This window comes from Falco rusticolus, chromosome 3, assembly GCF_015220075.1.
Source record: "Falco rusticolus isolate bFalRus1 chromosome 3, bFalRus1.pri, whole genome shotgun sequence".
In the NCBI taxonomy this organism is placed as follows: Eukaryota; Metazoa; Chordata; class Aves; order Falconiformes; family Falconidae; genus Falco; species Falco rusticolus.
Genome location: NC_051189.1, coordinates 57794807 through 57808162, shown reverse-complemented (window position 1 = coordinate 57808162; position 13356 = coordinate 57794807). Strand labels below are relative to the sequence as shown.

The 13356-nt window shown below is 39.7% G+C and overlaps 1 protein-coding gene across 6 annotated transcripts in view; it reads left to right on the top strand.

Moving 5' to 3' along the window:
- The window catches only part of MYOM1 (myomesin 1), an 80716-nt gene that overhangs the window by 1078 nt on the left and 66282 nt on the right, over positions 1–13356 (top strand). For 5 of the 6 annotated variants that reach the window (XM_037380494.1, XM_037380493.1, XM_037380491.1 and 2 more), the window contains exons 2-3: positions 573–899; positions 7031–7519. In XM_037380494.1, the coding sequence (XP_037236391.1) occupies positions 7092–7519 (428 nt within the window). In that variant the 5' untranslated portion in view covers positions 573–899; positions 7031–7091. Of the gene's footprint in view, positions 1–572; positions 900–3376; positions 3485–7030; positions 7520–13356 lie in introns of those variants that run through there. The other variant, XM_037380490.1, reaches the window with a different exon arrangement.

The window sequence follows — 13356 nt, the reverse complement described above, 5'->3', positions numbered from 1 at the left end:
TCGGTCCCCCCCGCCCAGCTCTCCAGCCTGCCCAGGCCTCGCTGAACGGCAGCGCAGCCGCTGGGGTACCAGCCGCTCCTGCCAGGGCTGTGTCACCGCCAGCCTTGCTGAGGGCTCTGCCCCTTCACCCGGGGCGCTGGGGAGCCCGTTAGACAGGGCTGGGCCCAGCGCTGAGCCCTGGGGAACCTGCCAGCTACAGGCCTCCAGCTGGGCTCTGCGCTGCTGGTCACAGCCCCTGAGCTCTGCCATTTGGTCCTGTTTGATGCTACACTGCCCGGGGTTCCCAGCATATAAGGGGGTGTAAGATTATCTGTACTATTTTCTTCTTACAGCGTTGGCACTAATACATTACATTTTGACTAACACCTTCCAGAGTCTGAGTGCTTTTCTTACTAGGATAATGACAGACCAGCACCTCCCAATGCAAAACAAGCAGTAACGTTCAGCACTCGTAGTGAAAAACTTGCAACAGTGTTGGTTCATTTCATACCTGATTAATTTCCCCCTACCTCTGCGTGTCAAAATAAGATCTGAGAAATAAGGTTTCTTATTTAACCTTTGTTTTCACGCAGAGCAACAATAGGAGGGCTGGAATCACAGACTGGCAGTGCAGGAAGTGGCAACATCCTCCTCTTTCTGCAACCCAGCTGCCATGTCCGTGAGGAGGAACTTGCTGATCAGAACTACAGGAAACTTCAAATGAGATTTCTAGCCGTATCAAGGAGAAAGTGCACTTGGTCTTCCAGGTGTGAGGCCCGACTCTCAAACTGCAGCAGGCTGTTCCTAGTCAGTTCTGTTAGAAGTCTGACTCCACACGAAATACAAGAATGGAGAGTGATGCAGAGAATAAACAGAAAAACTGACTTTACCTGGGAATTAAGATCTTCTCATGGGTGAAGGTAAGGGAACACAGATCTCCCTTGTCTTCAGTGGGTTATGAAGATGGCTAATTAGGGTATAATGGAGAATAGCACATCTTCCCAAAGTAATTTTTTTCTGGAGAAATATATCTTTTTTTGGGAATCCATTTGATAATTTGACCTAAATTTGAAAATAAATTCCAGAAGACAACACACATACTCAAAAACTGTCCTCCAAAAACTTTTTTGCTAGTTTCATTTAGGAATCTAGTGAAAGAGATGGACTTGGATGCAGTGGAATTTGACTAATACCCACAGCTACAGGATGCTGTAGCTCTCAATACTTCAATGGACAAGTTATTTTTTCAGTTGTGTCAGGTTCTAAATTAATCTTCCAGCTTTCCCATTCAGAAAAACAAACCGGTCTCTGGCACTATGTAATTCTAATAAGCAGAAGACAGAACTAACATTTCCAAAGAGTTTCTCTCCCAGGACTGATGTGACTAAATACATGTAGTTACACAGTGCCTCAGGGATTCCGAGACTTACAGAGCTCCAAGTGGTTTGAAACATGTGCTTTGGTATTCAAATAAGAGTTAAGTGGTTTAAAATTAGCTGTGGGTATTATCTTATTCTAAAGTCATATATAACTGTAAATTTAAGTGGCAAAGTAATGAAAGAACCCAAACAATTTTGCTGTCACACTCCACCTATCTCCATTTTATTTACAGAATAAACAGAGGCAGCACAGAATTTGAAAACTGTATTGGACTTGGTAGTGCCATTATACCCGGAAAAACACTGAAAATGTTGTTTAGATTTTTATATCCCACCTGCGATCTATACAAATTGTATTGCAATGAAAGCAGAGAAACAAGATGTTTAATTGTTTTCATTTCTCTGTATCTCTGAATTTTTAAAAAGCAATTTGCATGTGATTTAGTCTTTAAATGATCCACAGCAGATTAGGAGTCTGTAATAGAATCCAAGAGTCCACCCACTGAAGCCCCCATCTTCTCTAGCATAAAAATATATATTATAGCCCAGATTCTATAGGTCAGTGGCTCTGCCATTGGCACAGAATTCTGGGGGGCAGTAGAGGTTGTATTTGGATTCCCATTTTTCATTCTGTTGTTGCAATTTTGGACAGTTTCCTTAGCCAAGACACGGTTTCTATGACTGTACAACTTTTGTATGTGTACAAACACATACTTTGTGTGCTGAAGAGCAAAGACCAAAAGCCCATATGGTTAATGTAGCAGAGCAGTTCCTGGTGTGGGATATGAAGAGGCGTGTGAACTTACTTCATGGTGAGGCATCAGGCATCAGTTAGCAGCTCCGCAGGCAACAAGTAGCTACTGGGGAGAATGAAGAGATTTCAGGTGGAATCAAGGCAGCGAGGTGAAGAAGAAGATACTGATGAACCACCGTACAGAAAAACCTGAGACCTGTTGGCCTCATCCTGACCTTCTGCTGGTGGTTCCACCCATAAGGGAGAAGACCTCAGCAGAGGAGTAAGATCTGAAAAGTCCTCAGTTTTGTTGCCTGGTGGGTGTGGTGGAAAGTGCTATAGCAGAACTGAGAGGGTTAATATTTCTGTCAATGCAAATGCACAAAAGAGAGTGGACTAATCACTTGTATTGAAAGTTAAATATACAGCGCAGAGCAAAATCTGTATTTACAACGAAGTCACAGTGTATTCCACCTATTAGACCTCAGATGATGGAAATTGTTGTGATGTAATATTCAGCTGTGCTGATTGTACATTTCTGTGCCAAAATGCTGTGACCAAAATGAAAGAAGACAAGCCCATTTAATTATACCTAGAGGTAACAGTGTTCAATTTAGAAACAAAAGGTTGGATCTTAGAGCTGCGTTATATATATATACTTAAATGCCTCATGAGGTCATGATTTTAATGTAGTATTTTATCTTAAATAAGATGATAAAAAAGTAAAACTTTGTCAACAGAACAAAGTAAATTTTTATTGAATTTTAACATGTTGAATAGCTTTATAAAGTTTTGCTGCTAACTACTTCTCTAGATTGTTTGTCTTTTTGTTATTAAGCTGAAATATCTACACTACACACACTGTGGCTTGGCATGAAAAAAGAAAGAAAGGAACCCATAAAATATTCACATTCTTGTACCATGGCAGAGGTCAATATGGGGACTGATCTTCCCTCATTTCTGGTTCATGACACAATTAATATTTTTTTCTCTCCTAAATCTGATTTAACTAAAGAAAAAAAATCTTAGAAATAATTTTGAAATGAAATGCTGATTTTATATGGAATTTAGTGAAAATGCTTTAAGGGGAGGACTCAGTGTGAAGCTCCTGTCATCACGTCTTTGCACAGAGATAGCACAGGGTATCGGTATCTCTCTCTCTCTCTCTCCCTCTTCGATGCTATATTTATCACCCTCCTGGCCATAAAAGGTCTGGACTGGAGCTCTGACATTCCACTGACTGCAGGCATTATTTTTGTTCTGGACCTTGAAGTCCAGTTCTTACCCCTCATCCTGACTACCTCTTTCTTTGCTGGCTTCATCATTGCTCTGTTTTTCTGCTATTACATCCACTTGAGAGCTATTCCATTTGCTGCCATTCATTTGGGCTCTGGTAAGTGTTCCTTTATGATTTTATGTGTTCAATTATTTTTAATCTGAATCTGTAATGACGAGTTGATAGTAGCTTCCTTTATTCTTCTCAGTTCAGCAGTTACTTGAAGGGACTTGGGGACATGAACGGAAGACATTTGAGGGTTCCACTGTGAAACAAAGCAAAGTAGTGCAAAGGGTCACTTATTATTAATACAACTTTTTGCGTATTGTCCAGTAGTCTCAGATGAAGCATGGGTTACTGAGATACAGGAGGAATTTGTCATGTAACCTCCTTTGGGCTTAGAGAACGTATATATAATCTAAATATTTTCTAGTTGCATAGGATGTCTTGTGATTTGTAAAACCATTAGCTGAGCTGAAGGAAATGTTATCACATTTTTTCCCGCTTACAAGTTTCTGGTTTTCACCTATTTCACTGTTTTCACTGATTGATGGAGTAGGTCTTTAAAGAATTACACAGACTGGCAAACAGTGCAAGAGATAATGCCAAGAAAATCACTGTCTTTAATGTGTAGCCACGACCTATGAACAAGTACAGAACTGTTTGTCTCCTGAGTAGTCATTTTGAAAATTCAGTTCAACAGCTGCTAACATATAGCTCCAAACCCTGCGTATTCATCTAACTATGGCCACTAATATTTTTAGGCCAAGCTCTGCAGTTATGAAATGCTACACAGATCTTGAGAGGGAGTGTTGCCCTCACACTAAAGGGGGCTGATTAGTGGACACAAACTAAGTAGGTGCAGATAGCATGGATTTCATAAAATCTAAGAAATTGCAGTCAACCAGATAATCAGACAGTACTTCAAATAGGAGCAAAATCCTTACAAGGTTCAGAGTTTCTTGTCATCTCCAATAGCATCAAACTACTATATCTGATCAGACTATTGTAACTAACTGATCCTGACCTGTGAGCAATGCTTGATGTGTCAGAGGAAATATAAAACATAACTCATAGTGTGATAAAATACCTATAAAAGACGTTTCCTTTTATATGACGTCAGTATTGGCCTTTGATTTGAACCATGAGAGCTGACTCAGTGCTTAGCTCCCGCCTTACTGCCTTAGTTTTACCCCTGTCATAGACTCTTTCTCTTATTCCTGAGGACAGTGAGATCCAGACCTTTTATGTTTGGAAGAAAAAGGCTGCCTTTGTGAATTTTAACTATGCTGACTTTAAGTCCACTGCTTATTCTTTTGCTCTGGTAAGATGTGAATGAAATGCCTCTTTTAACTTCTCCTTAATGGGCAACACATGCAGTGGTTATACTTGTGGATCGTCTTCCTTACATTGAAGCCTGGAAGGTTCTGGGAACCCCTGAACAACAGGGCTAAATGGCTGTTAGCGTTGTGGCTGTTGTATCTACAATGAAGCCAGCCAACGCTACAAATAAAGCTGGTGAAGATGAAGGGAGACAACTGTAGTACTCTACAGAAGGAAAACAGGATGTTCTCATGTTCTTTCCCTTTCAGTGTGCAGGGGTCGATACTCATCTGTATGCCTTAACTTTGCTCAGCAGAGCTCACGATGGCTTGCAGACCCTTAACCTAGCTCTGCGAGCTGGGAGGGAAAGCAATGAAGAAAAACGGAGAAGAAATTTTCTGAAACTTGGGAAATTAAGAGGAACTACATAATACCTGAAGCTAACAAAATGAAAGAAATAATGACACAAAATATTGCTAGGTATTAGAAACAAGGCTACTAGACAGAATAATTGCATTCTTCAGGCTTATGTGAAAAAATAGCCAGCAGGAGAAATAAGGGGATTGAAAAGGAACATCATTTTTTGCCGTGGAGAACAATGAGCTACCACTTTCTCATTCCTCCCCCTTCCTCAGATAAAAATCAAGTAAATTCATAACTTGGTCTTCCTGAAGTCACAGTTTCACTGTGGTCAGGATATCAGCAATTTCTTTTTACATACTTAAAGACTTCTGAATGACTGGCTTTCTTTTTGGCTTTCTGCCAACAAGTGATCTGTTCTGTTATCACATAAAGAGCAGTTCCCTTGAGAGAGCCCTGAAATACAAGAAAGTTGAAACTTTTTTTTTTCTCCATAATTTGCCTTAGTCAGGGTGAGTATCTGAGCAGTTACCAAAGAGAATAGTTTGCAGTTTGTTGACTCACTGTCAGAACCAAATACTGAAGAAAAAGCCAAAGACTGAGACCTAGGAAGCATAAAAACCAGGGAAAAAAATATCTTGATTTTCATGAAATCATGATTTACATTCCAGCTCAGTAAGTGCATTTTATGTCAAAACATCAGATTATTGTTCAACAACATGAACAAAACCAGAAGCAGAACAAGTCTCCTTTTGTTGTGATTGATAGTAAAAAAACCCCATCAACAGTAAAAAAACCCCATCAACCACTTCTCACCATTATTTTTAGATCTTCTTTAAGTTCATCTAAACATTTCCCTACTGTAACTCATTTCTGTTCATAATCATGTGCCTTTCAGGAACAATCCTAGCTGTGTTGTAAGCCTAATCACCAGTGATAAGAGAAAGGTTATCATAGGGATTAGTAGAGGCAAGCTTGCACGTCAGAGGAGAAGAATTCAGTTTTAATAACAGCAAAATAAAACATTAACAAAATAAAGAGTGAATTGCCAGCTTAAAAAAAAAAACAACTAAACAAGGGAAATCCTTTCTGCACTCAACCCTCATCCGATTTTGAGAGAGGAACCACCTCTCACCTGATCAAATTTCCTACTATGAGTGACTGCAAGACAATCTGATGACTGTGCAAAGTAAAACTTAGATGGGGCTGTCATCTGGAGGAAGTTTCTTGACAATCTTGAACATGACATTCTAGATTAAAGAAAAAGGGTCATTTGGACTGAGGAGCATTACATTATTTTACTCATTGCATACAGATCGTATCCCTGATTAAACCAAAAGTACAATAAGCCATTTAAAATGGATCTCTGATATCACATAGAAAATAATCAATGTAATGCACGTTTACAGAAAAAGTTACATCCTTCTCAATCTTAATTCACTTTTTAATTCACTGTTAAAATATTAAACTAAATATTAAATTCAATCTGACAACTGGATTACAGAAATGAATGAAATATACATAGATTTGTATTTCAGTTTATATAGCCTTGTTGGAATTCCTCATGCCTTTTTAAATAATTCATTACCTTATTCTCACTTTTGTAATTTAACAAAAGTATTTACACCATCCCTGAAGAAGCTGAACATATACAATTTCATTAGTTCACAGTAATGAATGGAGAATCTGAGCGTGCAAAATTTGAATAGTTTGCAGTAACAGGGAGACCAACTACAAATGAAACAGACACAATAGTGCAGGTTTTCTCTCATGATGAATGGCATATGACTATCTTGAAACTCAAATTCGAACCTATCTTAGAGTCTAACACACATCATAGAAAGATAACTCTAAATTCATTGCATTTTATTTTTGAAGTTTTAAGTTCTGTGTTAGTTTGTAGGAAGTTGTGTATTAATTGTATGCTAACTCAGAACTTCCTTTGACAGTAGTCCTTATGTTTGTTCTGTCCTTTTTCAGACACTGTCCTGTTTATTTACATTCAGAAACATACTGTAAAAAACAAAATTAGAAGACACCCATGATGTCTTTACCTTTCTACCAAAGACACCATGAGCACTATGACCGTGCGTACCGCCATAAAGCACTGCAGTCCACTCTAAACCAGTACCAAAAGGAAACAAAAAGCAAATCTGCTGTCTATGCTCAAGGATCTACAGCTTACACTAGGGGCTCTGCTGCCTACCGCCATGCATCTGCAGCAGACTTCAGCCTTGCCTCTTCAGCAGCATATAGTCATGGCTCTTCAGCCTATGACCTTGAGTCAGCAGCCTACAGCTATGGATCTACAGCCTATGATCACTCTGCTGCACAAAGTAAAAGATCTGCTGCCTACAGTCTTGACTCTGAATCCCTCAGCCAGAGCTCAGCTGCCTACAGCCATGGATCTGAATCCATCAACAAGCTGGCTGCAGCCTACAGGCTGGGATCTGAAGCCTACAGTCTCGGGTAAGTACATCCGTCTTTGGAACAATATTCTGAAACAAAAATGTCCAACCACCTCCCACTGAAATCAATGGCAAAACTCTCCTCCTCCACAGAAATTGTCTCTGTAACTTGGTGTTAATGCATTTTCCAGGTGTGGTGTTTTCCTTTGGCTTTGGCAGTGGCAAGGACTGTGGCCAGCTTAGTTTGTTGGACTAAACCATGTTTGATGATTGGATTGGCATAAGAATAGCACTGGCAGTGATGATGTGGTTGAATGATGACATATTCATGCTCCAAACTGATTAGGCGCAAACCACTTCTCCTTCCAAGTTGTTTAGCCATATTAGTACAGCTGAATTTAATATGCAGTGTTGAGATAGTTTTTGCTTTGAGGCTGGCTTTTATCTGGCCAGGTTGGAGCAGTAAAATAACTTAAGGCTGTTCACACAAGTTTGAGCTGACATATCCATATATCATTAAACCATTGTCCTTTTGCCTAATGGTTTTACTTTTATGGTGAGTGATTCAAGAAATAGAAATTTTCACACTGTATATTGGTTGAGGCATACTATTTCCAAAGTAGGAATACCCTGAAGTGTTTCTTGCACTAGAATAGCAGTTATGCTTAGCTGCCATGGTTTTTGTTTAATTAAGATGATAGATATTGCCTAAGCAATTACATTAGCCGAATATTTCAGATATCATAGCCTCACATTATGTCTATGTATTGCAGAGATTTACAGAAATTAGGGGCATATTAAAATAAGATTAGAGCAGCTGTTAGCAATAAGGGAAACAATCAACAAATTATAGCCCAAAACATCTGCTTACTGTTATATTACTGTAAGATTTAGAGTATTATTAACAGAACTGGTCAAGACTTGTCCATTAGAAAATTTAAGTTTTGAAAACTGAATATCCTCCAAGGATTGTGGATAAAGATGGAATTTTGGCCAAAACCACTGAGGGAAAGACTACCTGTACCACAGTAAACAATACCTTGTGATTACAGCCTTCACTTGGCTTTCAGGAAGTTCAGGGACAAGTCTCTGTCTGCCTGGGTCTGTTCAGGAGTTTGAACCTCAGGCTGTTAGAGCCCAGATGAATGACTTGACTATCTGGGGCTGGGTCATACCAAGTCTTTGCTGTTGCAGCAATTTCACTTGTGCAAATAATTAACCACTGAGTGGAGCAGCAAGAAGCTCATTTATAATCTGCTGATGAAGGGAAGTAAGCTGGAGAACCTGGGACTGGTGGTTATGTTTCCAGAGAGTTGGGTAGGGGAAAATATCCCAAATTTCTGCAGTGATGCAGCACTGCCTTCATGCTACTGCTGATTCTAACCCAAAGCTGCCTTCTTCTCATAGAAAATGTTCTTACGGGAACACTATCTGAAGTTGCAAAAAATTATTGTTAAGTAACCTGCTTCTGAGTCCCAGTTACAAGCGCTTCAGTAACTGGTTTGTCAAGTGAGTTTCTTCTGAAACCTGTATATTCTCATCAAGAACTCCTCTAACATCAGCAAAGTAATGTTAAAGGAAATGGAATTGCTTAATTAGTAGAGAACTTAAAACATTTCCAGGTTTCCTGAGGTTTTGTTCAAGATAATAGTTTTTGTTTTAAAATAGTATATTTAGTGGTAATTCCAAACTACTTTGTAGTACAAGAGTTGCCAACAGGTTGATATATTATCCTAGGAATCAGACATAAGAATGTCTCAGTTGTAACTTCTCTTTTTTCTGTGATACTGTCTTTGTGTTGGAAGTCTGAGAAACTCAGTGCTGCTATGTAAGACTAGATGCTATTTAAATCTCTTTTGCACAAAAATTTATTAATACCTGACACAATATGGTTCTGAATTATAATCCCAATATTTAACCTAATTTTATGGTTAATATGACCTCTATGTTAGTACTTATTAGGGTTTTGCAACCCATTTTTGCTGTAATTTGCAAGAGGTAAAGTAGAACAAATAATGTGACTATATGGTTAAATGTAGTGGCAATTTGAAGTAATTCTTTCCACGTTTGTACTGTCTTCCCCAGCTGTCCCAAAACACTCCCAGGGATAATGTGAAGACAAAAAGTTTTACTAAAATAAATTCAGCAAATCAAAGACTTTCTTTTTTGCCCATATGAAAGGAATGGTGTAGCAAGGAAAAAAAAAAATAAAAAGAAAATGAGCCTTCAAACTCTTTCAATTTTCAAAAAGTAGAAAGAGTCTTGAATTGAAATGCTCCATCTAAATGACCTACAACAGTGGTGGTTGCTTGAAACCTGAATGGACACATGAATCCAAATCCAGCTAAAATTCTTTGTCTAACAATTGATTATTGCAATCACTGAATTTTAACATCAAATATACACTTATGTATAATGGATATAGTTTGTGGATAAACCCCTCCAAGCTTAACAGGAAAAGTTTACTATTCAAACATTAAACTTTTATTCCGTTCACTTCTTATTTTTATCTAAAATACCTTTTGCTAAACTTTATTATACTTGCAAAATTTAAGTCTCCTCTTTTTCTGTAGCAACTGTATGAAAGAGAGTGTTCATGAAGCAACAGTGTTGGCATCCGCTTAGTGCTATGTGGGAAATTTATCATGGGAAAAGACTGGAGAAGGACTTGGGGTTAGGTAACCTATAAGACCTTGACCTGAACCCAGTTCTCTGATGTTGAAGCCTCGCATGAGTGGAAAACATGTCCAGAGCATGGACATGGACAGCTTGAAGGAGCTGCAGCTTGTTTTTTCATGAGGACAACAAAGTCCCCATTTGCAAGTGGGCTATCCTTTCCCCACATTTAAAGTCTTCTTTACATCATGACAGCTTGAAGAAGTAAAAGGAGTGAAATGAAAACAGGCAAAACTAAGAGCAAGTACGGAAGCTTGCAGCTTTGCTGGTCACAGTTTGCCAAAGTGCCAAACCCTGGGCTCCTAAAAGACAGCAAGTCTTACTATTTAAAGATTGCTGCTTCACACCTAGCCCTCTCTACCAGATTGAGGGGCTGTCTGTAAGCGTACACTGCTTCTTTGGCCTCCACAGAGCCAGGAAGAGTGGGGTGTGCCGCTTCCCCCAAGGGAAGGAAGGATCCATGCAGGAGAGGGATGGCAGCTCTCTCCCACAAGCCATTGTTGTGGCCACCCCATCCTTTCCCCTGTCCCATCCTCAGCAGCTGCTGGGGTGGGCAGCTTGGCTCTTGTGGGAGAACCTTCTTCCCATAGCACCACTCCATCCTCTGCGCTTCTAAGAAGCTTTGAGTCAGGTCTGCCAAAGCTGCTTATAGCACTACAGGCCTGTCAAACGAGACTGCTGGATTAAACCTGCTTACCTCTTTTTTTGGAAGCTCAGTCATTTGCCTTTGCTCAAACTTTCACTGCTTTTCCATGAGTAATTTTCCTGGCCAGCAGCATCAGATAATCCCATCGTGACACAGACAGGTTATCTGCCACCAAATGGGCCAGAGACTTGCTTAGAGAGAAACCAGCAGTTATTGCTGTGGCTCAAGCATTTGCATATATTTTGCAGGTCAAGAGAAACAGAAAAGACATGGTATAATTCAGGTGAACCAAGCAAACAGGGCAGAGATGCCCTACTAGCATGCAATCAATTAGGCTGCCGGACAGTAAGAGTGAATGCTCTTCTGAGCAACGTTGTAACCAGGGTTGAGACAGGGCTGTGTAAATAATATACTTAAAGAAATATGAGAAGACCATGATCTTGGCATTGCTCATCCTTTGGTTTATTACAGGTGAGGGTTAAGAAGGTGGCTTCCAGACTTCATAACCAGGCATAGATATTGTTTTAATGAGACCTGCTGCAAAGAAACAATCCCACTTCAAAAAAATTTTTTTGTGGAAGCTGTGTTAGGGAACAGCATGATTATTGCCAGCAGTATGCCTGGGCCTGTGACAAATCTGTCAGCAACTTAACTTGAATATAGTAACCAGAAAACACCTCTCATCTTTAGAGGCTGGCTTTAAAGAGCTCTTTGCTGAAATATTTTTTTTTTCTTTTTTCTTGTAACTGAGTTTGCCAATCTATCTCCTCTTTATGGTGACTAAATTCAAACATTGCATATTAGGAAAGAAGCAGCTGCTACAGAGCCTGGAAAATGCCTCTTGGCTAATGGGGCTCCTTCAGCAGATGCAGCCACTGTGCGTACCAAATGCATCCCTTTCTGCTGTCCAAGTAAAGTGAAAGAGAGACGTAACAAAAGCATGCTAAGGACAAAACCCATGATTTTCTAGAGGTATAAAAGAGCTTACAGGTGCTTCTTCATTCAGGGGTGGAATAACTAAGGAATAGGGTGTTGTGGTCCACTCACAGAACACATTTCTGCATCCACTGGGCACAGACTGTGCAGGGTGGGAAACCTGTCCCTTCAGGCACAGAAACAAGGGCAGTGCCAACATATTGAAGTACATTTCTATCTGAGAATAAGACAACAAAAGAAAACCTCTGTTTGGGGAGTTTCAGATGTCCTGCACAGTGTTGTTGTCTTTAGTTCCTCTGTTGGGCTAAAGCAAAAAGCTAATAGTGTCTGTTTTTCACACCTCTACAGGGCAATGCCTGTGCCTTTAGCATTTGCAGTCACGCAACTCCCAATTCAGTGACTGCTGAGAAAGTAGGAAAATGCTGGTGTTGATAGTTTAACATGCTGAAAGCCATCAAAAAATGAGGACAGTAGGCTTGGGTCACCAACCTTGATAAGGCAGTACAGATAGTATCTGATCTGTAAAAAACCATACATATGCGCTCTGGGCATATCAAATGAGACTGAAAGCTGTTAAAAGGTCATGGTACTGTTCCTCCCCGTGAAACTAGAGAGCACTGATACCCTGCTCCTTCTCCTCCAGGGAGATTCTGTTCCACATATCAGCTAAAAGGTTGGAACATTTTAAAATAAAGGGCAAGATTTTAGAATCTGGTTCAAGAAAGTAGAGTCCTTCTTTGGGCTACCTAAATAAAGGTTGTAGGCAGGGTTTGGGTTTTGTGTTGCACAGGAAGAAATAGTAATAACAAAAAAAGGAAAACAGGGAAATAAACATCATGACAGTAATAGTGATCAATTTGTTTTCCTGTGTGAGGAGTTCCATTTGAATATGCACTTCTACTAGCATCCATATAGCTCTGCCTGAATGGAAGCAAATGATAACAGGATTTGGAAAAGAGAAACATTTTCTTCTGCTTCAAATGCATTTGTTTCAGCTCGTGGTTTATGGAGTGCAACTCTAAAAAAGATTTTTGAGTTACTCTGGATACTTCTCTGAAAGCACCAGCTGGATGCTCTGATGTGGTCATGAAGAAATTAGAAATTTAGGAACAGCTGTGAGAGAAAGTGAAAATAAAATAGAAAGCATATTATGTCAGTGCATTAATCCAAGGTATGCTTGTAGCTGAAATACTAGGCACAGTGCTGATCATCTAATTTCAAACAGTACAGTCTGAAACCAGAAAAAAGATCAGATATCAGCAAGTAGGGTAGTGGGAGGTGTGGAATATGTTCTATTGGGAGAAGGTAAGACACTGGAGCTCTTACCTTGGGACAGAGGCAAACGTGGGTATGTAACTTTAATGTATAAAATAGTGAAATGTGCAGAGTGAACAAGGAATGATTTTTCACACAGAGGGGTATGTAAACACAGAAGAAATTATAAGAATCACAAAAGAAAGTGCCATTTTCATATATGCATTGTAAGCTCACTGCTACAGCCAGGATGCAACCTCTGGCTCAGGGTATCCCTAGGCTTTTGCTTGAAACCAAAAGGATTTATCCAGGGAGGTATTTCTTTACATAAACTTTCTTTTTACCTGCTCTTGACCATTGCTGGAACAGGGAACTGGTCTAAAAGC